Below are 20,000 nucleotides of genomic sequence, written 5' to 3'. Positions count from 1 at the left end.
CTTTCAACTCCAGCATTTACCACCCCTGGCCAGCTCTTTCAACTCCAGCCTTTACCACCCCTGGCCAGCTCTTTCAACTCCAGCCTTTACCACCCCTGGCCAGCTCTTTCAACTCCAGCCTTTACCACCCCTGGCCAGCTCTTTCAACTCCAGCCTTTACCACCCCTGGCCAGCTCTTTCAACTCCAGCCTTTACCACCCCTGGCCAGCTCTTTCAACTCCAGCCTTTACCACCCCTGGCCAGCTCTTTCAACTCCAGCCTTTACCACCCCTGGCCAGCTCTTTCAACTCCAGCCTTTACAACCCCTGGCCAGCTCTTTCAACTCCAGCCTTTACTACCCCTGGCCAGCTCTTTCAACTCCAGCCTTTACCACCCCTGGCCAGCTCTTTCAACTCCAGCCTTTACCACCCCTGGCCAGCTCTTTCAACTCCAGCCATTGTTTAGACTTCAGCTGACTTCACTTTCTTTTCGGTATCTAAAATGAAGGGAAGTTGGATGTGACCAGCTATCATATTAAACAATGCAACTGCATGATTTCAGCAAGCCATACTGAAGAGTTTTGTTTGAGATCTGTCTGAAAGCTCAGCTAACATATCCCTGAGAGCAGCAACATTAAGGATTAGTTTAAAGTGATGTCCTGGGGCGATGGGGCAGGCTGAGACATGCAGACATTACAGAAAGCATAGCCAGCAGAACACTGAGCCTTTCAAAATTCTAACAAACATTCATTCTACAAACTCCAGCAGTTTGTGGAATGACATATACACAACCTGACATATGTTACAGGCATTTAATGTGGTGATAGTATACTAGTATACTAAAAAAGGACAAATATACTGTATACCCTCCTTCATATGAAGAGCAATACCATCTGCAACGCAGACTGGGAGAATCATGAATGAGCTCAACGTCCTGCCGTGTGTACTATAAAGGAGAGTACGGTGCTCTCCATCAGCGCCATATGGGTGGCACAGTAAAGAACAATACTAGTCCATATTCTTTTTAGATCACAAACATCCGCTCTGAGGTGGCAGTACCAGTATCAGCGCTCACCCTGGTTGGTACAGTTGGCGTGGGTCTCGTCGCTGTAGTCTCCACAGTCATTGTCCCCGTCACAGGTCCAGTACTCAGGGATGCAGCGGCCGCTGTTACACTTAAACTGAACACTGGAGCAGGAGTGGCTGCAGCCAGCCTCATCACTGTTGTCACCACAGTCGTTGTCTGAACACACACACGAGAGAGAGAGAGAGAGAGAGAGAGAGAGAGAGAGAGAGAGAGAGAGAGAGAGAGAGAGAGAGAGAGAGAGAGTCACAGGGAGACAGAGAGAGAGAGAGAAAGACAGAGAGAGAGACAGACAGAGAGAGAGAGAGCGAGAGAGAGAGAGAGAGAGCGAGAGAGAGAGAGAGCGAGAGAGAGAGAGAAAGACAGAGAGAGAGCGAGAGGGAGACAGAAAGAGAGAGAGAGAGACATAATGAGAAAGAGAGAAAGAAAGACAGAGAGAGAGAGAGAGAGAGAGAGAGAGAGAGAGAGAGAGAGAGAGAGAAAGACAGAGAGACAGAGAGAGACAGACAAGGCAGGCGCACACATACACACACAGGTAACATTTATTAAGAACTTTCATGAATAATCCATTATAAACGCTTATAAATGCTTAATACATTTATAGGTTACAGGTTATAAATGCTTAGGAATGCTAATACTTACAATACTTGAAGGAGACATAATGCCTAGTTAAATAAAAAATATAAATAAATAATGCTCACCGTTATCACAGCGCCAGTTGACGTTGATGCAACGTCCGTTGGCACAGGTGAACTGGGTGAGGGGGAAGCAGGTGGGGTAGGCTGGGAGAGGAGAGAGGGAACCTTTCAAAATGGCGTCCTAGAAACACCATCATGAGCAACAAACAGACCTCTCTTGGCCCACTTGAAACTAAGTAGTGGAAGTGTCTAAAACCCCAAATGGGGTTTTCCAACACACGCACAAATGCATCATAGCTAAAATGTTGCAGTATGTCTGGGTTGGATGTGGTGACTGCTCTGAGTTTTAGGAAATTAACAAACTGTCTGTCAGGTATGAACAGTGCAGTGATTTTATTTTGAAATGCTGTGACCACACGCAGCATTTTCCCGGAGTTTTAACTTTCCCTTGGAGCTGGAGATTCACCGGGTTCAGGTGGCAGGTGATGTCTGTTAAAACAGCCTTAATATCCACTGTGGATCATCCAGCTCTGGCTCCTCTCTCCCCTTGCTTGCAACAAATTCACGGGTTTGATGGAGGAGAGAGAGAAATCTTTCCAAAACTCTGCCACGAGACAGCCATCTCACCTCCTTGTGAAATATCAAGTCGTCGTATTCTGTTTGGTATTCCTCCAATATCTCGCAGAATTGCTGTGATTCAGTTCACTCCCAATTATAATGTTCACCACTCGCACGACTTGCTGCATCACATTCTGTAAGTCACAGTCTGAGTTTAGCCACAAGTGCTTCCCGAATGATACAATAAAGCGTAAGAAAGGGAATAACCTCTCTTTCTCATCAGGCCTTTGAGTCCCTTCTCCTTCACTCGCATGTTTTTGGGCGCCGTCAGTGCACACGAATGCCAAATTTGCCCAGTCAATATTATTATCAGCAAAAAATGTAACAAGGGCTTTCAGAATATCCTCTCATGTTTGTCCCTGAAGGGTCGGTAAACATAAACGTTCCTCTATGAATGTCTCGTTTTGAGGGTAGCAGACCAAAACACATAATTGGGAAATGTCACTTACATCAGTGAGTTCATCAAGCGGAATACTGAAACACGGATATGACAGTAATCAGTTGCTTACCGATGTCCTCGTCAATCTCTTCTATGAGTCTTGTTATGGTCGAGTCTGAGAGTTGCAGTCCCTTAATTTGCTTTAGGATCGGACCCTTTTTTTCTCCATTTTGGCCTTAAATGACATACCCAAATCTAACTGCCTGAAGCTCAGGCCCTGAAGCAAGGATATGCATATTCTTGATACTATTTGAAAGGAAACATTTTTGAAGTTTGTGTAAATGTGAAATTAATGTAGGAGAATATCACATTAGATCTGGTAAAGTTGTATTTTTTAAATCATCTTTCAATTGCTAGAGAAAGGCCACAATGTATTATTCCAGTTTAGGCGCAATTTAGATGTTGGCCACTAGATGTCAGCAGTATATGTGCAACGTTTTAGACTGATCCAATGAACTATTGCATTTCTGTTCAAAATGTTGTATCAAGTCTGCCCAAATGTGCCTAATTGGTTTATTGACACATTTTCAAGTTCATAACTGTGCACTCTCCTCAAACAATAGCATGGTATTGTTTCACTGTAATAGCTACTGTAAATTGGATAGTGCAGTTAGATTAACAAGAATCTAAGCATTCTGCCCATATCAGATATGTCTATGTCCTGGGAAATGTTCTTGTTGCTTATAACCTCATGCTAATCACATTAGTGCACGTTAGCTCAACTGTCCCATAGGGGGGGGTCACCGATCCCGTTGAGGTTTTAAAATAGCATACAATATTTCGGCTGAGGCCAAAAAACATTATTTGACAATCTTCGCGTCAGTGAAGGCCTTGTTTCTCGCAAGTATCCATGCAATCTCATATGTTGCCTCTGTCGTCTTCTCTGCAGCAGTGCTAGATCTGTCTACCATTTGTTGTTGTCCTTTGAGCTGTCCTTTGAGTTGCTCTATTTGGTTGTTTCTGATTTTGCTTTGTGACGGATATGTTTTGTCAAAGTGGACATGGTGTGACTGGAAATGTCACTCTAAATTTGCTCGTTGAAAACAATTGACTGCCTTCTGTCAAATAAAACAAAGTGAGCTTGTCCCATCACGCAGTACCAAAAAAGACTTGTCTGTCCATTTCTCTTGGAACTTTCTGTGTTCTTCTTGAATTGACCGTATCCTTCTCTAGCCACCAGAACCATGTTTGCTACGTTATCTAGCTGCATTTCCCTGCCGCCATCTTCCTGGTTTTCTTGGTTCTCCAGTGGTTGTTTGTTCATAGCTGTCACGTTGTCCAGTGGTAGTTTGTTCATAGCTGTCTCGTTGTCCAGTGGTTGTTTGTTCATAGCTGTCACGTTGTTCTCCAGCTTTTCCCCCTCGTTTTCATTGTCAATAGATTTATTTTTATTTTTTACAATAAATCGTCCCATGTCGACCAGACTGTAAAATTAGCTAGTAGCAAACTGATATGTATCTGTCGCTGTAGCTGAACAGTTGCATTCTATTTCGGCAAACGTTTTATTTTGGCTTTTCTGTTTAACAGCTGCGCTCTACTGCTATCTATCTGCCGCCCAGACAAATTCAATGAAATGATTCAGGCCAGCATTAAACACATTGAATTGAAATTGTATCATTGCTATGTATTATGAATGGAAAATCACAGCGAGCCGCAAGAGTTCCTGCGGTCGCGCAATGAGTACCACTGGGCTAAAGCATAAATACATCTGGTGATCAATCTTCAGGTATAGTGAGAAGAATTTCCAACGAAACACCAAACGAGCAAAATATAGAATGCTACAGAGGTGATGTGTGATGAGATAAGGACCCACCACAGGAGTCCGGCTCGTCAGAACGGTCCCCACAGTCATCATCCAGGTCACATGTCCAGGAAGTGGGGATGCAGCGCCCACTGGCACACGCATACTGGTTGGGTGGGCACGTACGAGCTTGAAAGGGGTGGAAGATAATAGCATTATAGAGAGATGGGAAAGGTGTGTGTGTGTGTGTGTGTGTGTGTGTGTGTGTGTGTGTGTGTGTGTGTGTGTGTGTGTGTGTGTGTGTGTGTGTGTGTGTGTGTGTGTGTGCAGTGTTGAGGAGTAGTTAACTACATGCAGTTCAACAATAATGTAACTACAGTGCCTTGCGAAAGTATTCGGCCCCCTTGAACTTTGCGACCTTTTGCCACATTTCAGGCTTCAAACATAAAGATATAAAACTGTATTTTTTTGTGAAGAATCAACAACAAGTGGGACACAATCATGAAGTGGAACGACATTTATTGGATATTTCAAACTTTTTTAACAAATCAAAAACTGAAAAATTGGGCGTGCAAAATTATTCAGCCCCTTTACTTTCAGTGCAGCAAACTCTCTCCAGAAGTTCAGTGAGGATCTCTGAATGATCCAATGTTGACCTAAATGACTAATGATGATAAATACAATCCACCTGTGTGTAATCAAGTCTCCGTATTAATGCACCTGCACTGTGATAGTCTCAGAGGTCCGTTAAAAGCGCAGAGAGCATCATGAAGAACAAGGAACACACCAGGCAGGTCTGAGATACTGTTGTGAAGAAGTTTAAAGCCGGATTTGGATACAAAAATATTTCCCAAGCTTTAAACATCCCAAGGAGCACTGTGCAAGCGATAATATTGAAATGGAAGGAGTATCAGACCACTGCAAATCTACCAAGACCTGGTCGTCCCTCTAAACTTTCAGCTCATACAAGGAGAAGACTGATCAGAGATGCAGCCAAGAGGCCCATGATCACTCTGGATGAACTGCAGAGATCTACAGCTGAGGTGGGAGACTCTGTCCATAGGACAACAATCAGTCGTATATTGCACAAATCTGGCCTTTATGGAAGAGTGGCAAGAAGAAAGCCATTTCTTAAAGATATCCATAAAAAGTGTTGTTTAAAGTTTGCCACAAGCCACCTGGGAGACACACCAAACATGTGGAAGAAGGTGCTCTGGTCAGATGAAACCAAAATTGAACTTTTTGGCAACAATGCAAAACGTTATGTTTGGCGTAAAAGCAACACAGCTCATCACTCTGAACACACCATCCCCACTGTCAAACATGGTGGTGGCAGCATCATGGTTTGGGCCTGCTTTTCTTCAGCAGGGACAGGGAAGATGGTTAAAATTGATGGGAAGATGGATGGAGCCAAATATAGGACCATTCTGGAAGAAAACCTGATGGAGTCTGCAAAAGACCTGAGACTGGGACAGAGATTTGTCTTCCAACAAGACAATGATCCAAAACATAAAGCAAAATCTACAATGGAATGGTTCAAAAATGAACATATCCAGGTGTTAGAATGGCCAAGTCAAAGTCCGGACCTGAATCCAATCGAGAATCTGTGGAAAGAACTGAAAACTGCTGTTCACAAATGCTCTCCATCCAACCTCACTGAGCTCGAGCTGTTTTGCAAGGAGTAATGGGAAAACATTTCAGTCTCTCGATGTGCAAAACTGATAGAGACATACCCCAAGCGACTTACAGCTGTAATCGCAGCAAAAGGTGGCTCTACAAAGTATTAACTTAAGGGGGCTGAATAATTTTGCACGCCCAATTTTTCAGTTTTTGATTTGTTAAAAAAGTTTTAAATATCCAATAAATGTCGTTCCACTTCATTATTGTGTCCCACTTGTTGTTGATTCTTCACAAAAAAATACAGTTTTATATCTTTATGTTTGAAGCCTGAAATGTGGCAAAAGGTCGCAAAGTTCAAGGGGGCCGAATACTTTCGCAAGGCACTGTACAATTTGCAGTAGCTTGGTGGTAGTTAAAATTTCAATATTGGTAGTGTTTCCAGTAGTTAATGACTTTTTTGCCATGTAGCGGTGTAGCTAACTACAGGAACTACACACTACTGTTTTACCATGTAGCGGTGTAGCTAACTACAGGAACTACACACCACTGTTTTACCATGTAGCGGTGTAGCTAACTACTGGAACTACACACTACTGTTTTACCATGTAGCGGTGTAGCTAACTACTGGAACGACACACTACTGTTTTACCATGTAGCGGTGTAGCTAACTACTGGAACTACACACTACTGTTTTACCATGTAGCGGTGTAGCTAACTACTGGAACTACACACTACTGTTTTACCATGTAGCGGTGTAGCTAACTACTGGAACTACACACTACTGTTTTACCATGTAGCGGTGTAGCTAACTACAGGAACTACACACTACTGTTTTACCATGTAGCGGTGTAGCTAACTACTGGAACTACACACTACTGTTTTACCATGTAGCGGTGTAGCTAACTACTGGAACTACACACTACTGTTTTGTGCAAAAATAATAGAAAATATGGGTGAAGTAGGCATCCGACCATAGTTTTTGTGTTCAATGGGCTAAATTACACATTATGTTAATTTTGTGTACCTGAGCAGGTAGTATTGGACTCATCCTCATCGTTTCCACAGTCATTGTCCCCATCACAGAGCCAGCGCAGGGGGATACAACGGTTATTCTGGCACTTGAACCGGTCCGATGGACACGTGTGCAGGTCTGGAGGAAAGAAAAGAAAGACAGTAGGATTAGAATGTTAGAATTAGAATGTAAGATCAATAGAAATAAAACATTAGAATAAGAATGTAAGATCAATAGAAATAGAATGTTAGAATTAGAATGTAAGATCAACAGAATTAGAATGTAAGATCAATAGAATTAGAATGTAAGATCAATCGAATAAGAATGTAAGATCAACAGAATTAAAATGTAAGATCAATCGAATAAGAATGTAAGATCAACAGAATTAAAATGTAAGATCAATAGAATTAGAACATTAGAATTAGAATGTAAGATCAATCGAATAAGAATGTAAGATCAACAGAATTAAAATGTAAGATCAATCGAATAAGAATGTAAGATCAACAGAATTAAAATGTAAGATCAATAGAATTAGAACATTAGAATTAGAATGTAAGATCAATCGAATAAGAATGTAAGATCAACAGAATTAAAATGTAAGATCAATCGAATAAGAATGTAAGATCAACAGAATTAAAATGTAAGATCAATAGAATTAGAATGTTAGAATTAGAATGTAAGATCAATAGAATTAGAACATTAGAATTAGAATGTAAGATGTTTAGAATTAGAACATTAGAATTAGAATGTTAGATCAATAGAATTAGAACATTAGAATTAGAATATTAGATCAATAGAATTAGAATGTAAGATCAATAGAATTAGAACATTAGAATTAGAATGTTAGATCAATAGAATTAGAACATTAGAATTAGAATATTAGATCAATAGAATTAGAACATTAGAATTAGAATGTAAGATCAATAGAATTACAACATTAGAATTAGAATGTAAGATGTTTAGAATTAGAACATTAGAATTAGAATGTTAGATCAATAGAATTAGAACATTACAATTAGAATGTTAGATCAATACAATTAGAAGATTAGAATAAGAAGGTAAGCTCAATCAAATTAGAACATTAGAATTGGAGTTAAAGTTCAATTTAATTAAAACATTAGAATTAAAATGTTAGATCAATGGAATTAGAACATTAGAAATAGAATGTAAGATCAATAGAATTAGAACATTAGAATGAGAATGTTAGATCAATACAATTAGAACAATAGAATCAGAACATTAGAATTAGAATGTAAGATCAATAGAATTAGAATGTAAGAATTAGAATGTAAAAACAACAGAATTAGAATGTAAGATCAATAAAATAAGAATGTAAGATCAACTGAATTAAAATGTAAGATCAATAGAATTATAACATTATAATTAGAATGTTAGATCAATACAATTAGAATGTAAGATCAATAGAATTAGAACATTAGAATTAGAATGTAAGATCAATAGAATTAGAATGTAAGATCAATAGAATTAGAACATTAGAATTAGAATGTTAGATCAACAGAATTAGAACATTAGAATTAGAATGTTAAATCAATAGAATTTGAACATTACAATTAGAATGTTAGATCAATAGAATTAGAATCTTAGTATAAGAGTTAAAGTTCAATTGAATTAAAACATTATAATTAGAATGTTAAATCAATAGAATTAGAACATTATAATTAGAATGTTAGATCAATAGAATTAGAACATTAGAATTAGAATGTTAGATCAATACAATTAGAACATTAGAATTAGAATGTTAGATCAATAGAATTAGAACATTATAATTAGAATGTTAGATCAATAGAATTAGAACATTAGAATTAGAATGTTAGATCAATAGAATTAGAACATTAGAATTTGAATGTAAGATCAATAGAATTAGAACATTAGAATTAGAACGTAAGATCTTTAGAATTAGAATGTTAGATCAATAGAATTAGAACATTAAAAATAGAATGTAAGATCAATAGAATTAGAACATTAGAATTAGAATGATAGATCAATACAATTAGAATGTAAGATAAATATAATTAGAACATTAGAATTAGAACATAAGATCTTTAGAATTAGAACATTATAATTAGAATGTAAGATCAATAGAATTAGAACATTAGAATTAGAATATAAGATCTTTAGAATTAGAATGTAAGATCAATAGAATTAGAACATGTTTTTACAGTTTCTCTACAAGAGGGACCGTGTCACAAAGGAGTCTCCTATAACTGGCCTAATATAAGGGGATTTTCAATAACTGTAAGTTCATAAAGCTGACATTACACATCTATAAGCACATTATGTTTTAGGATGATGGAGGTTCTGCTGCTCCGACTGCTCTGTCATGCACTGGAAGTGGAACTTTCATGTATACACAGAGAAATCCTAGTTTTACTAATTGTCGCATGAAGAGAGAGTTATATGGAGAAACTATGGGCCTATTTAACAGTCAATAGATATTTAATATTCAATTGATGCATGTTTCAAAGAAGAGGTAGTATTAGTGCTGGATCAGCTTTAAACAAAGCTTATGCTCTGCTGCTGCTCCTACTCAGCTCATGATTATTAACTGTGCATGTCATGCATTGATGTTATTGTTGTTGATGTTGTTGTTGTGTGTGTGTGTGTTGCTCAGTAACCACGGCGAAGGAGTGGCGGCGTGACACTACTCACGGCAGAGCTCAGGTGCCTCGTCGCTGTTGTCCAAACAGTCGTTGTCACCGTCACACTTCCATCGCTCCTGGATACAGCGGTTGTTCTTACAGGCAAACTCTCCGGGCTGACACTGAGGAGGAGGGATGTAGGTGGGGTTGGCTAGGGAGAGATAGAGAGAATGAGGAAAGGAGAAGACTGTTACGGACACTCTAGTAGAGCAACGTCTCTTAATGTCAGCTGTTCATATTTGGGAAATATGGGATGCATTTATCTACTTATGAGGGCTATTAGAACCAATTCAGCTGAAGAAAGCAGGTCTGAGACATTCGTTTCTCCACTCACCAGCTTAAACATGGACATTCCATACAGCATCCCAGATCAAATAATATTTTAACATATTCTAATTGAGACCATCCCAATGCATACCTTTACAGGTGACATTGTCGTCATCCAGTATCTGGTCGTCAGCACAGCCACAGGACCTGCCATCAGGGATAGCCAGACACAGACTGCTGCAGCCACCGTTTTTCACACGACACAGGTTGGTGCCTATTGAAACACCAACAGAAGACAGGCAGACAGGGCCGTTAGCATTGTTACCAAGCTCATTTCCTATTTGGGCCATTAAAGTATTCATTTATTCATGCATTCATTCATTCACATCTAGGCTAGCTAAATCACTGACATATTATAACCTTTTACGAAATTTGACAAGAAGTTTTGGCATGTGTTATGATGACACTTTATGACTTGCTTGTTCACTGTCTTGTATAGTGTTACCTAGTGTTACCCATATAGTGTTACCTAGTGTTACCTATAGAGTTACCTAGCATTATCCATATAGTACTTTCCATTAAAGTTACCTTGCTGCTGGTGAGCATCATACACGCGGATCTCGAAGAGGGGTGGTCGTTCATTTCGGAGCAGGGTGACAGTGCTGGTGGTGGTGTCCAGTTTGAAGATGCTGCCGCCGCGGTACTCGTTCCAAAACAGGAAGTGCTTGTAGTGACACAGGCCGAAGGCGTGGTTCAGCTCATTTCCCTCATACACCATCTGACCAATGAGAGAGAGAAAATGATCATACAACACAGATCATGACCCCTGGTCATGGTGAAGGTCAAAACCATAGAAGCCTCTTTTTATATATACATTTTGGGAGTATTTGCTGACACTTGATTTAGACAGTTTGGCAATCAGATGGGATATAGGCAGGTGGGAAAAACAGTAGGAGTGTGGATGTGGGGATTGAACCTCGGTCTCTGGTGGGGAGATTTGTACATGTGTGATCATTAGGGTTAGGTCTAGGCTTAGTAAGCAGTCTAACTGACCTTGCGCTCTGTGGTGTTAAGGTAAACCATCTCGATGCGGTCGTAGTATGCATCCACCCAGTATAGGACGCCCTGCGGGATGTCCAGACTCAGGCCGTTGGGCCACAGCACTGTCTTACTGGTCAGCAGGACCTGGTCATGCGAACCGTCCATCCACGCCTTCTTGATCTTCCCTCGGTTAGTCTTCTTGGGGTCCTCCTCCCAGTCTGTCCAGTACATCCACCTGGAACACAATCACACGTTCTGTTAGAGCATTACTATGTTTGCAAACTTCAAGTAACTTTCCTGAAATTCACAGGTTTTCCAGAAATCCCCCAAAAAGTGTTCCCCCAGGAATCATCCAACAAGCATTTCTGAAAAACCTAGGAATTTGGGGAAATGTACAGAAATATTACAATACATTCTCATAGGGTGATGTCTCTGTGTGAGATGGATACTAAAGCAATAGAACATAAGGAGGGCATAATGTCTGACCCGTGCTGGGGGTCCACGACGATGGCGCGAGGGTGGGTCATCTTGCCCTCAATGAGGGTCTTGCGTGTCTGAGAGGCCTTCTCCAACCTGGCCACACTGATGGTCTTCATGGGCCCGTCGTCTGTCCAGTATAGGTTACCTGCCATCCAGTCTACCGCTATCCCCTCCACGGTGTGGATGCCTGAGGGAAGGAAAGAAGGGAGGAAGGGACAGAAGGATAGAGGGATAGAGAGAGGGAGAGAGCGAGAGTGACTTTCTACTAGGGCTTGGTATTGGCAGGGACCTTTGTATCACAATTCCTAGGTAGCTATCTGATACATCTCGTGATTCTATACGCATCACAGTTCTATATGAATTGCGATTTGATTTTGTAATAGGGTGGAACAGAGGGTTGTTGTAATGCATTTCATGTGAAACACTATGGTACCAGATCAGTCCTCACCATCCTTCAGGATGGTGTCTCTCTCGGTGCCGTCTATCTTCTGCCGTCCAATTATATAACTCACGGCGTCAGCGAAGTAGACAAATTCGCTCTCGGCGTGGAAGTCCAGCGCCCTCGGGTTCATCAGGTTCTCAATGGGGATCATGTACTCGTCTGGGACCTTGGCATTCATGTCCATGCCACGGATGATGCCAGGGCGGCCCTTACCGTACACCAGGAACAACTCGTGTTCAGGTTCTGCAGAGGGAACATCAGAAAACATTCCATCATTGTCATGGGAACATTGCTGAACGGTTAGTTACAAGATTGGAGAAACACAACAACGAGACCTTTTCTGTCCAAAGAGTATGTCGTGGTTATGTAAATGGTAATTTTTTTGCTTCGAGAAATTATATTCAACTCATATTGCTACTACATAAATTGCAGGTCTGTTCTGTATGGAGTTCAATGCTGAGCTGAGATGTGCTGTTGTGTGTGATTTCCATGCTATGCTCAGTGTATGGCATTCAATTCAATTCAATTCAATTAAAACTTAGAAAGTACTCACTCTTGCAGGACTTCCCATCGCTGCCCAGGCTGAATCCAGAGCGACAGCGGCAGGTCCAGGTCTTGTGGCTGTTCCCCAGCAGACAGAGGTCTGAGCAGCCTCCTGGCTTCTTAAACTGGTCCGGGGCACACGCATGACTCTTCTCTCTCACTGGGCACCAGCGGACAAGAGAGGGGTCAGGGGGCAGTGGTCAGAAGCGAATGATCAGCACTAGGCACCAACATGGCTACAACTAGATACAGACAGATAGATACTCTTCTGGACTCCTCCAACCAGGATTTCAGGAAAACGGTACCATAATTTTGCTGCCCTAGGCCTGTACCTACATGGAGGTTGGCGTGTCTGGTGGTACACATGCAGGGCTGGAACAAAAACCTGTGCACACTACGTTCCAAACTTCATGGCAAAGATTGTCCCATTCCTACAGCAGCTGTTCTGGATACATGCATGGGGGTTTGTGGGTGTGAACCTACCTGGGGGTTGGCGTCTCTGATGGTACACGTGCAGGGCGGCGCCGCGGTCCACCCTGGTAACCACTGTGTAGTCAGAGGAGTTGAAACGGTTGATCCGGATCACACTGGTCTTAGCGGGGTTTAGGTTGCCTTCGTCTGAGTTGGTGGCGTACAGGTAGTTCTCAAACACCGTCAGCCCATAAAGGTGTTCAATCTAACAGATTAACAACAGAAACACAGTACGAGTTGGTGTCTATATGTGTATTGTGTATGTGTGTATGTGTGTATGTGCGTGTGTGTGTGTCCTCACCAGCAGGCCCTGTATGATGGTGTGTCTGTTCTTGCCTTCGTAGTCCACCACCTCTACATAGTCCAGGTAGGCATCAGCCCAGTAGACCAGCCTGTTGACCAGGTCCAGGGTGATACCGTGGGGGAACACGATCTTACTATCCACCAGCTTGGTCCGGTTCTGACCGTCCATGTCACAACGCTCCACCTTGGGAGTTTGACCATAGTCCGTGAAGAATACCTTCCTGTAGGGAGCGAGGAGAGGTAGAGGAGCGAGGGGAGGTAGAGGAGCGAGGGGAGGTAGAGGAGCAAGGGGAGGTAGAGGAGCGAAGGGAGGTAGAGGAGCGAAGGGAGGTAGAGGAGCGAGGGGAGGTAGAGGAGCAAGGGGAGGTAGAGGAGCGAAGGGAGGTAGAAGAGTAAGGGGAGGTAGAGGAGAGAGGGGAGGTAGAGGAGCAAGGGGAGGTAGAGGAGCGAGGGGAGGTAGAGGAGCGAGGGGAGGTAGAGGAGTGAGGGGAGGTAGAGGAGTAAGGGGAGGTAGAGGAGGAAGGGGAGGTAGAGGAGCAAGGGGAGGTAGAGGAGCGAAGGGAGGTAGAGGAGAAGGGAGGTAGAGGAGCAAGGGGAGGTAGAGGAGCGATGGGAGGTAGAGGAGCGAGGGGAGGTAGAGGAGCGAGGGGAGGTAGAGGAGCGAGGGGAGGTAGAGGAGCGATGGGAGGTAGAGGAGCGATGGGAGGTAGAAAAGCAAAGGGAGGTAGAGGAGCGATGCGAGGTAGAGGAGCGAGGGGAGGTAGAGGAGTGATGGGAGGTAGAGGAGCGACGGGAGGTAGAGGAGCAAAGGGAGGTAGAGGAGCAAAGGGAGGTAGAGGAGCGACGGGAGGTAGAGGAGCAAAGGGAAGTAGAGGAGCGATGGGAGGTAGAGGAGCGAGGGGAGGTAGAAAAGCAAAGGGAGGGAGAGGAGCAAAGGGAGGTAGAGGAGCAAAGGGAGGTAGAGGAGTGTGTGGGGATATTAAATTGAGGAAAGGGAGGACTGACCGCATTATAATGTACTTCTTCAATTTATATTTGACCCCTCACATTCAAGATGCACCAAACCATTTTGACGTGCCAGCATCAACAAGGGTAAGTGATCATGCATGTTGCATGTGTGTGTATGTCTTAGAGGAGGAAGTGTTCTGACTGACTAAGGGCTGGGTGGGCAGTCACCTGACTGACTAAGGGCTGGGTGGGCAGTCACCTGACTGACGAAGGGCTGGGTGGGCAGTCACCTGACTGACTAAGAGCTGGGTGGGCAGTCACCTGACTGACTAAGAGCTGGGTGGGCAGTCACCTGACTGACTAAGGGCTGGTCGGGCAGTCAACTGACTGACTAAGGGCTGGGTGTACAGTCACCTGACTAACGAAGGGCTGGGTGGGCAGTCACCTGACTGACTAAGGGCTGGGTGGGCAGTCAACTGACTGACTAAGAGCTGGGTGGGCAGTCACCAGACCAGAAGGACCAAGGGCAAGTACACAAGAAAGCATCTCAGGGCACTTCTTAGGGGTCTCTGGGGTTGTTATCGGGGTAGTGCTCACCCCATGAGGGGGTCCAGGGCGATGCCTTTAGGGTTGTAGAGCTCCTGATCCAGCAGAGTGACACACGTCTGGCCGTCGACATTGCACACAAATATACGATCGTCCACATTGTCCTCAAAGTAGAAGTTTCCTGTCAGCCAGTCAATAGCCATCTGCTCCACATCTGGTGGGATACAGAAAAGAGGTTACAGTGCCTTGCAAAAGTATTCACCCCCTTTGGCATTTTCCTATTTTGTTGCACTACAACCTGTAATTTAAATAGATTTTTATTTGGATTTCATGTAATGGACATACACAACATATTCAAAATTGGTGAAATGAAAGATTTAATTTTTTTACTTGTTTCAAAATTATTATTTTTTTTAAAACCGGAAAAGTGGTATGTATGCCACTACTACAGGGTGGGATGGGACAGGCTACCTATATGTGGTTGGGATGCTTTGCTGTGAAGCCCCTAAATAAGATCTGGTGCAACCAATTACCTTCAGAAGTCACCTAATTAATTAAATAAAGTCCACATGTGTGCAATCTAAGTGTCACATGATCTCAGGGTATATATACACCTGTTATGAAAGGCCCCAGAATCTGCAACACCACTAAGCAAGGGCCACCACCAAGCAAGCAGCACCATGAAGACCAATGAGCTCTCCAAACAGGTCAGGGACAAAGTTGTGGAGAAGTACAGATCAGGGTTGGGTTATAAAAAAATATAAGAAACTTTGAACATCCCACGGAGCACCATTAAATCCACTATTAAAAAATGGAAAGAATATGGCACCACAACAAACCTGCCAAGAGAGGGCCGCCCACCAAAAATCACGGACCAGGCAAGAAGGGCATTAATCAGAGTGGCAACAAAGAGACCAAAGATAACCCTGAAGGAGATGCAAAGCTCCACAGCAGAGATTGGAGTATCTGTCTATAGGACCACTTTAAACCGTACACTCCACAGAGCTGGGCTTTACGGAGGAGTGGCCAGAAAAGAGCCATAACTTAAAGAAAAAAATAAGCAAACACGTTTCGTGTTTGCCAAAAGGCACGTGGGGGACTCCCCAAACATATGGAAGATGGTACTCTGGTCAGATGAGACTAAAATATACCTTTTGGCCATCAAGAAAAATGCTATGTCTGGCACTAACCCAACAACTCACTTCACCCCGAGAACACCATCCCCACAGTGAAGCATGGTGGTGGCAGCATCATGCTGTGGGTATGTTTTTCATCGTCAGGGAGTGGGAAACTGGTCGGAATTGAAGGAATCATGGATGGTTCCAGAGATTTGAGACTGGGACGGAGGTTCACCTTCCATCAGAACATTGACACTAAGCACACTGCTAAAGCAACACTCAAGTGGTTTAAGGGGAAACATTTAAATGTCTTGGAATGGCCTAGTCAAAGCCCAGACCTCAATCCAATTGAGAATCTGTGGTATGACTTAAAGATTGCTGTACACCAGCGGAACCCATCCAACTTGAAGGAGCTGGATCAGTTTTGCCTTGAAGAATGGGCAAAAATCCCAGTGGCTAGATGTGCCAAGCTTATATGTGCTGCAAAGTATTGACTTTGGAGGGTGAATAGTTATGCACACTCAAGTTTTCTTTTTTTCTTTTTTTATTCTAGTTTGTTTAAAAATAAAAAATAAAAATATTTATCATCTTCTAAGTTGTGTAAATGAAATGATACAAGCCCCTCAAAATATATTTTAATTCCATGTTGTAAGGCAACAAAATAGGCAAAATGCCAAGGGTGGTGAATACTTTCTCAAAGCACTGTTAGTATTTGGGTGATACAGGCAGAGAGATGTTTTTATTATTTTGGAACTTTTGTGAGTGTAATGTTTACCGTTAATTATTATCTACTTCACTTGCTTTGGCAATGTTAACATATGTTTCTCATGCCAATAAAGCCCTTCAATTGAATTGAATAGAATTGAGAGGAGAGCAAGAGAGTTCGAGAGAGAAGGCAACACAATTAGCAACACAATTTGACCCAAACAAATCATGAGAAAACAAAAAGATAATTACTTGACACATCGGAAAGAATTAACAAAAAAACTGAGCAAACAGAGCAAAAATGCTATTTGGCCCTAAACAGAGAGTACACAGTGGCAGAATACCTGACCACTGTGACTGACCCAAACTTAAGGAAAGCTTTGACTATGTACAGACTCTGTGAGCATAGCCTTGCTATTGAGAAAGGCCGCCGAAGGCAGACCAGGCTTCCAAGAGAAGACAGGCTATGTGCACACTGCCCACAAAATGAGGTGGAAACTGAGCTGCACTTCCTAACCTCCTCCCCAATGTATGACCATATTAGAGACACACATTTCCCTCAGATTACACAGATCCACAAAGAATTTGAAAACAAACCCAATTTTGATAAACTCCCATATCTACTGGGTGAAATACCACAATGGCAATGACAGCAGCAAGATTTGTGACCTGTTGCCACAAGAAAAGGGCAACCAGTGAAGAACAAACACCATTGTAAATACAACCCATATTTATGCTTATTTATTTTCCCTTGTGTACCCTTAACGATTTGTACATTGTTACAACACTGTATATATACGTAATATGACATTTGTAATGTCTTTGTTGTTTTAAAACTTCTGTATCTGTAATGTTTACTGTTAACTTTTATTGTTTATTTCACTTTTGTATATTTTCTACCTCACTTGTTTTGGCAATGTTAACACGTTTCCCCTGCCAATGAAGCCCCTTGAATTGAGCTGAATTGAAAGAGAGAGAGAGAGAGAGAGAGAGAGAGAGAGAGAGAGAGAGAGAGAGAGAGAGAGAGAGAGAGAGAGAGAGACAGAGAGAGAGAGAGAGAGTTAGAGAGAGACAGAGAGAGAGAGTGAGAGAGAATTAAAGTGAGAGAGAGAGAGAGACAGAGAGAGAGAGAAAGAGAGCGAGTTAGAGACAGAGAGAGAGAGCGAGAGAGAGCGAGAGAGAATTAGAGTGAGAGACAGAGAGAGAGACAGAGTGTTAGCAAGAGAGACAGAGAGAGCGCGAGAGAGAGAGGAGACTAAACAAGAGCCGCATTGTAATTTAGGAGTTCCTGTCATGGTGTTACATTGGCTAGTCTAGAGGGTTGTCCACCACTTGAATGGAGTGACATACTTTGAGAGAAAGAGGGGAGGGGAGAGGAGAGGGAGAAAAGGAGAGAGACAGCGAGACAGACAGAAAAAATATTGGCGCTGAACTGACCCAAACACAGCCCATTAGCCCAGCCCACCCAGTGGGAGAGAAAGAGATTAACCCTCTCCACCAACCCACAGCCTGCTTGGTGACCTGACATGCCCCAACCCTGACTAACAACCCTGCCTCATTCGTATACCCTTTTCACACAACTGAGTTGAGCCAAGCCGAACCAAGCTAAGCCAGGCGGTGCAGGTTGCTAGTTGCTGGAACCGTGCTTAAAATGACAAGGTTAATCAGAGACAGCCCAGCAAAATACAGTTGGAATCGGTATGGTAGTGTAGAAAGGGTAACACTTGTCCATGGGAAAGACTGACAACACACACTCGCTCTGTCTGAGCACTGACTGACTGCCTGACTCTCTGGCTGACTGGCTGCCAGACTCACTGGCTAAATGGCTGGCTGAGAAGATTGACAGCAGAATGAGGAAAAATAGCTGGGTTTGAATTAAATGCTAGTAGTGTTATTTTGGAGGCTGTGGTTCGACCCTCTTGGTTTCTTCCAGCTGACTACAAGAGCAAGGGCTAGTCTCTGACAATGAGAGTCTATCTGTGAGAAGGCGGTTGGGTAGGGAGTGTGGAGGGGCAGTTCCACAGAGAGACCTAGCCTGTCCCATCCCACCCCCCTGTAGGTAGCCTGTCCCATTCCACCCCCCAGTAGTTTGCCTGTTCCATTCCACCCCCCTATAGTTTGCCTGTCCCATCCCACCCCCTTGTAGTTTGCCTGTCCCATCCCAACCACCTATAGTTAGCCCGTCCCATCCCACCTTGTAGTCAGCCTGTCCCATCCCAACCACCTATAGTTAGCCTGTCCCATCCCACCTTGTAGTCAGCCTGTCCCATCCCACCCCCCTGTAGTCAGCCTGTCCCATACCACCTTGTAGTCAGCCTGTCCCATCCCACCCCCCTGTAGGTAGCCTGTCCAATCCCACCCACTTGTAGCCAGCCTGTCCCATCCCAACCACATATAGCTAGCCTGTCCCATCCCACCCCCCTGTAGTGTGCCTGTCCCATCCCACCCCCTGTAGTTAGCCTGTCCCATCCCACCCCCTATAGGAAGCCTGTCCCATCCCACGCCCCTGTAGTTAGCCTGTCCCATCCCACCCCCTTGTAGTTAGCCTGTCCCATCCCAACCACAAAATGTTAGCCTGTCCCATCCCACCCCCTGTAGGTAGCCTGTCCCATCCCACGCCCCTGTAGGTAGCCTGTCCCATCCCACCCCCCTGTAGGTAGCCTATCCCATCCTACACTCCTATAGGTAGCCTGTCCCATCCTACCCTCCTGTAGTTAGCCTGTCCCATCCCACCCCCCCGTAGGTAGCCTGTCCCACCCCACCCCCCTGTAGGTAGCCTATCCCATCCCACCCTGTCTTGCCTAAGAGCAGCCCCTATTGGCCATATCCCACACCCACTATGGCCTTATTGCTTAATGATAGCCTGTCCCAGGGTTCTGTGACTTAAAATGACATTTTTCGTGAGTCCCATGGTAGGTTTGGCCACTTCCAAAGACAAACCCCAGGTTGGATGACTGAACAATGTTAAACCATGCTGCTACAGGGCTATTCCACAGTGGCACAGAGATAGCCTGTTCCCAGATCTGTTTGTGCTGTCTTCCTATGGTCATTGTCACACCAATGGCACGATAGCACAGACATGTGGGAGACCCGGCTAGGGCAGAGACATCTGGGCCTTATGTGTCCCCATTCCCCTGGTCTACAGAGATTCAAAATAAAAGGCCTGCCCCGCTCTTATTTTACCAGGCTAGGTAATTTAGAACAAATTCTTATTTACAATGAGGGCCTGGCAAGAGGAAAAATGCCTTCTGTGGGGACGGGGGATTAAAAAACAAACAATGTAAGACAAATGGCCAACACAGACAGAAGACACAGGCAATAGCTCAAATACAACAGTAGACAAACA

At 43.5% G+C, this 20,000-nt stretch overlaps 1 protein-coding gene across 3 annotated transcripts in view; it reads right to left on the bottom strand.

The window, feature by feature from the left end:
* Positions 1–20,000, bottom strand: part of LOC110531237 (low-density lipoprotein receptor-related protein 1) — a 214,679-nt gene that overhangs the window by 103,239 nt on the left and 91,440 nt on the right. For all 3 annotated transcript variants that reach the window (XM_036988705.1, XM_036988706.1, XM_036988707.1), the window contains exons 8-21: positions 14,883–15,045; positions 13,336–13,558; positions 13,047–13,239; positions 12,574–12,723; positions 12,027–12,263; positions 11,585–11,765; positions 11,111–11,333; positions 10,646–10,835; positions 10,209–10,331; positions 9,801–9,941; positions 7,143–7,268; positions 4,571–4,687; positions 1,764–1,844; positions 1,054–1,221 (exon numbers count right to left, since the gene is read on the bottom strand). In XM_036988705.1, coding sequence (XP_036844600.1) covers positions 1,054–1,221; positions 1,764–1,844; positions 4,571–4,687; positions 7,143–7,268; positions 9,801–9,941; positions 10,209–10,331; positions 10,646–10,835; positions 11,111–11,333; positions 11,585–11,765; positions 12,027–12,263; positions 12,574–12,723; positions 13,047–13,239; positions 13,336–13,558; positions 14,883–15,045 — 2,316 coding nt within the window. The remainder of the gene's footprint in view (positions 1–1,053; positions 1,222–1,763; positions 1,845–4,570; positions 4,688–7,142; positions 7,269–9,800; positions 9,942–10,208; positions 10,332–10,645; positions 10,836–11,110; positions 11,334–11,584; positions 11,766–12,026; positions 12,264–12,573; positions 12,724–13,046; positions 13,240–13,335; positions 13,559–14,882; positions 15,046–20,000) is intronic.

Source organism: Oncorhynchus mykiss, chromosome 9 (genome assembly GCF_013265735.2).
Source record: "Oncorhynchus mykiss isolate Arlee chromosome 9, USDA_OmykA_1.1, whole genome shotgun sequence".
NCBI classification, from domain to species: Eukaryota; Metazoa; Chordata; class Actinopteri; order Salmoniformes; family Salmonidae; genus Oncorhynchus; species Oncorhynchus mykiss.
This window is presented reverse-complemented; position numbering and strand designations above follow the sequence as displayed.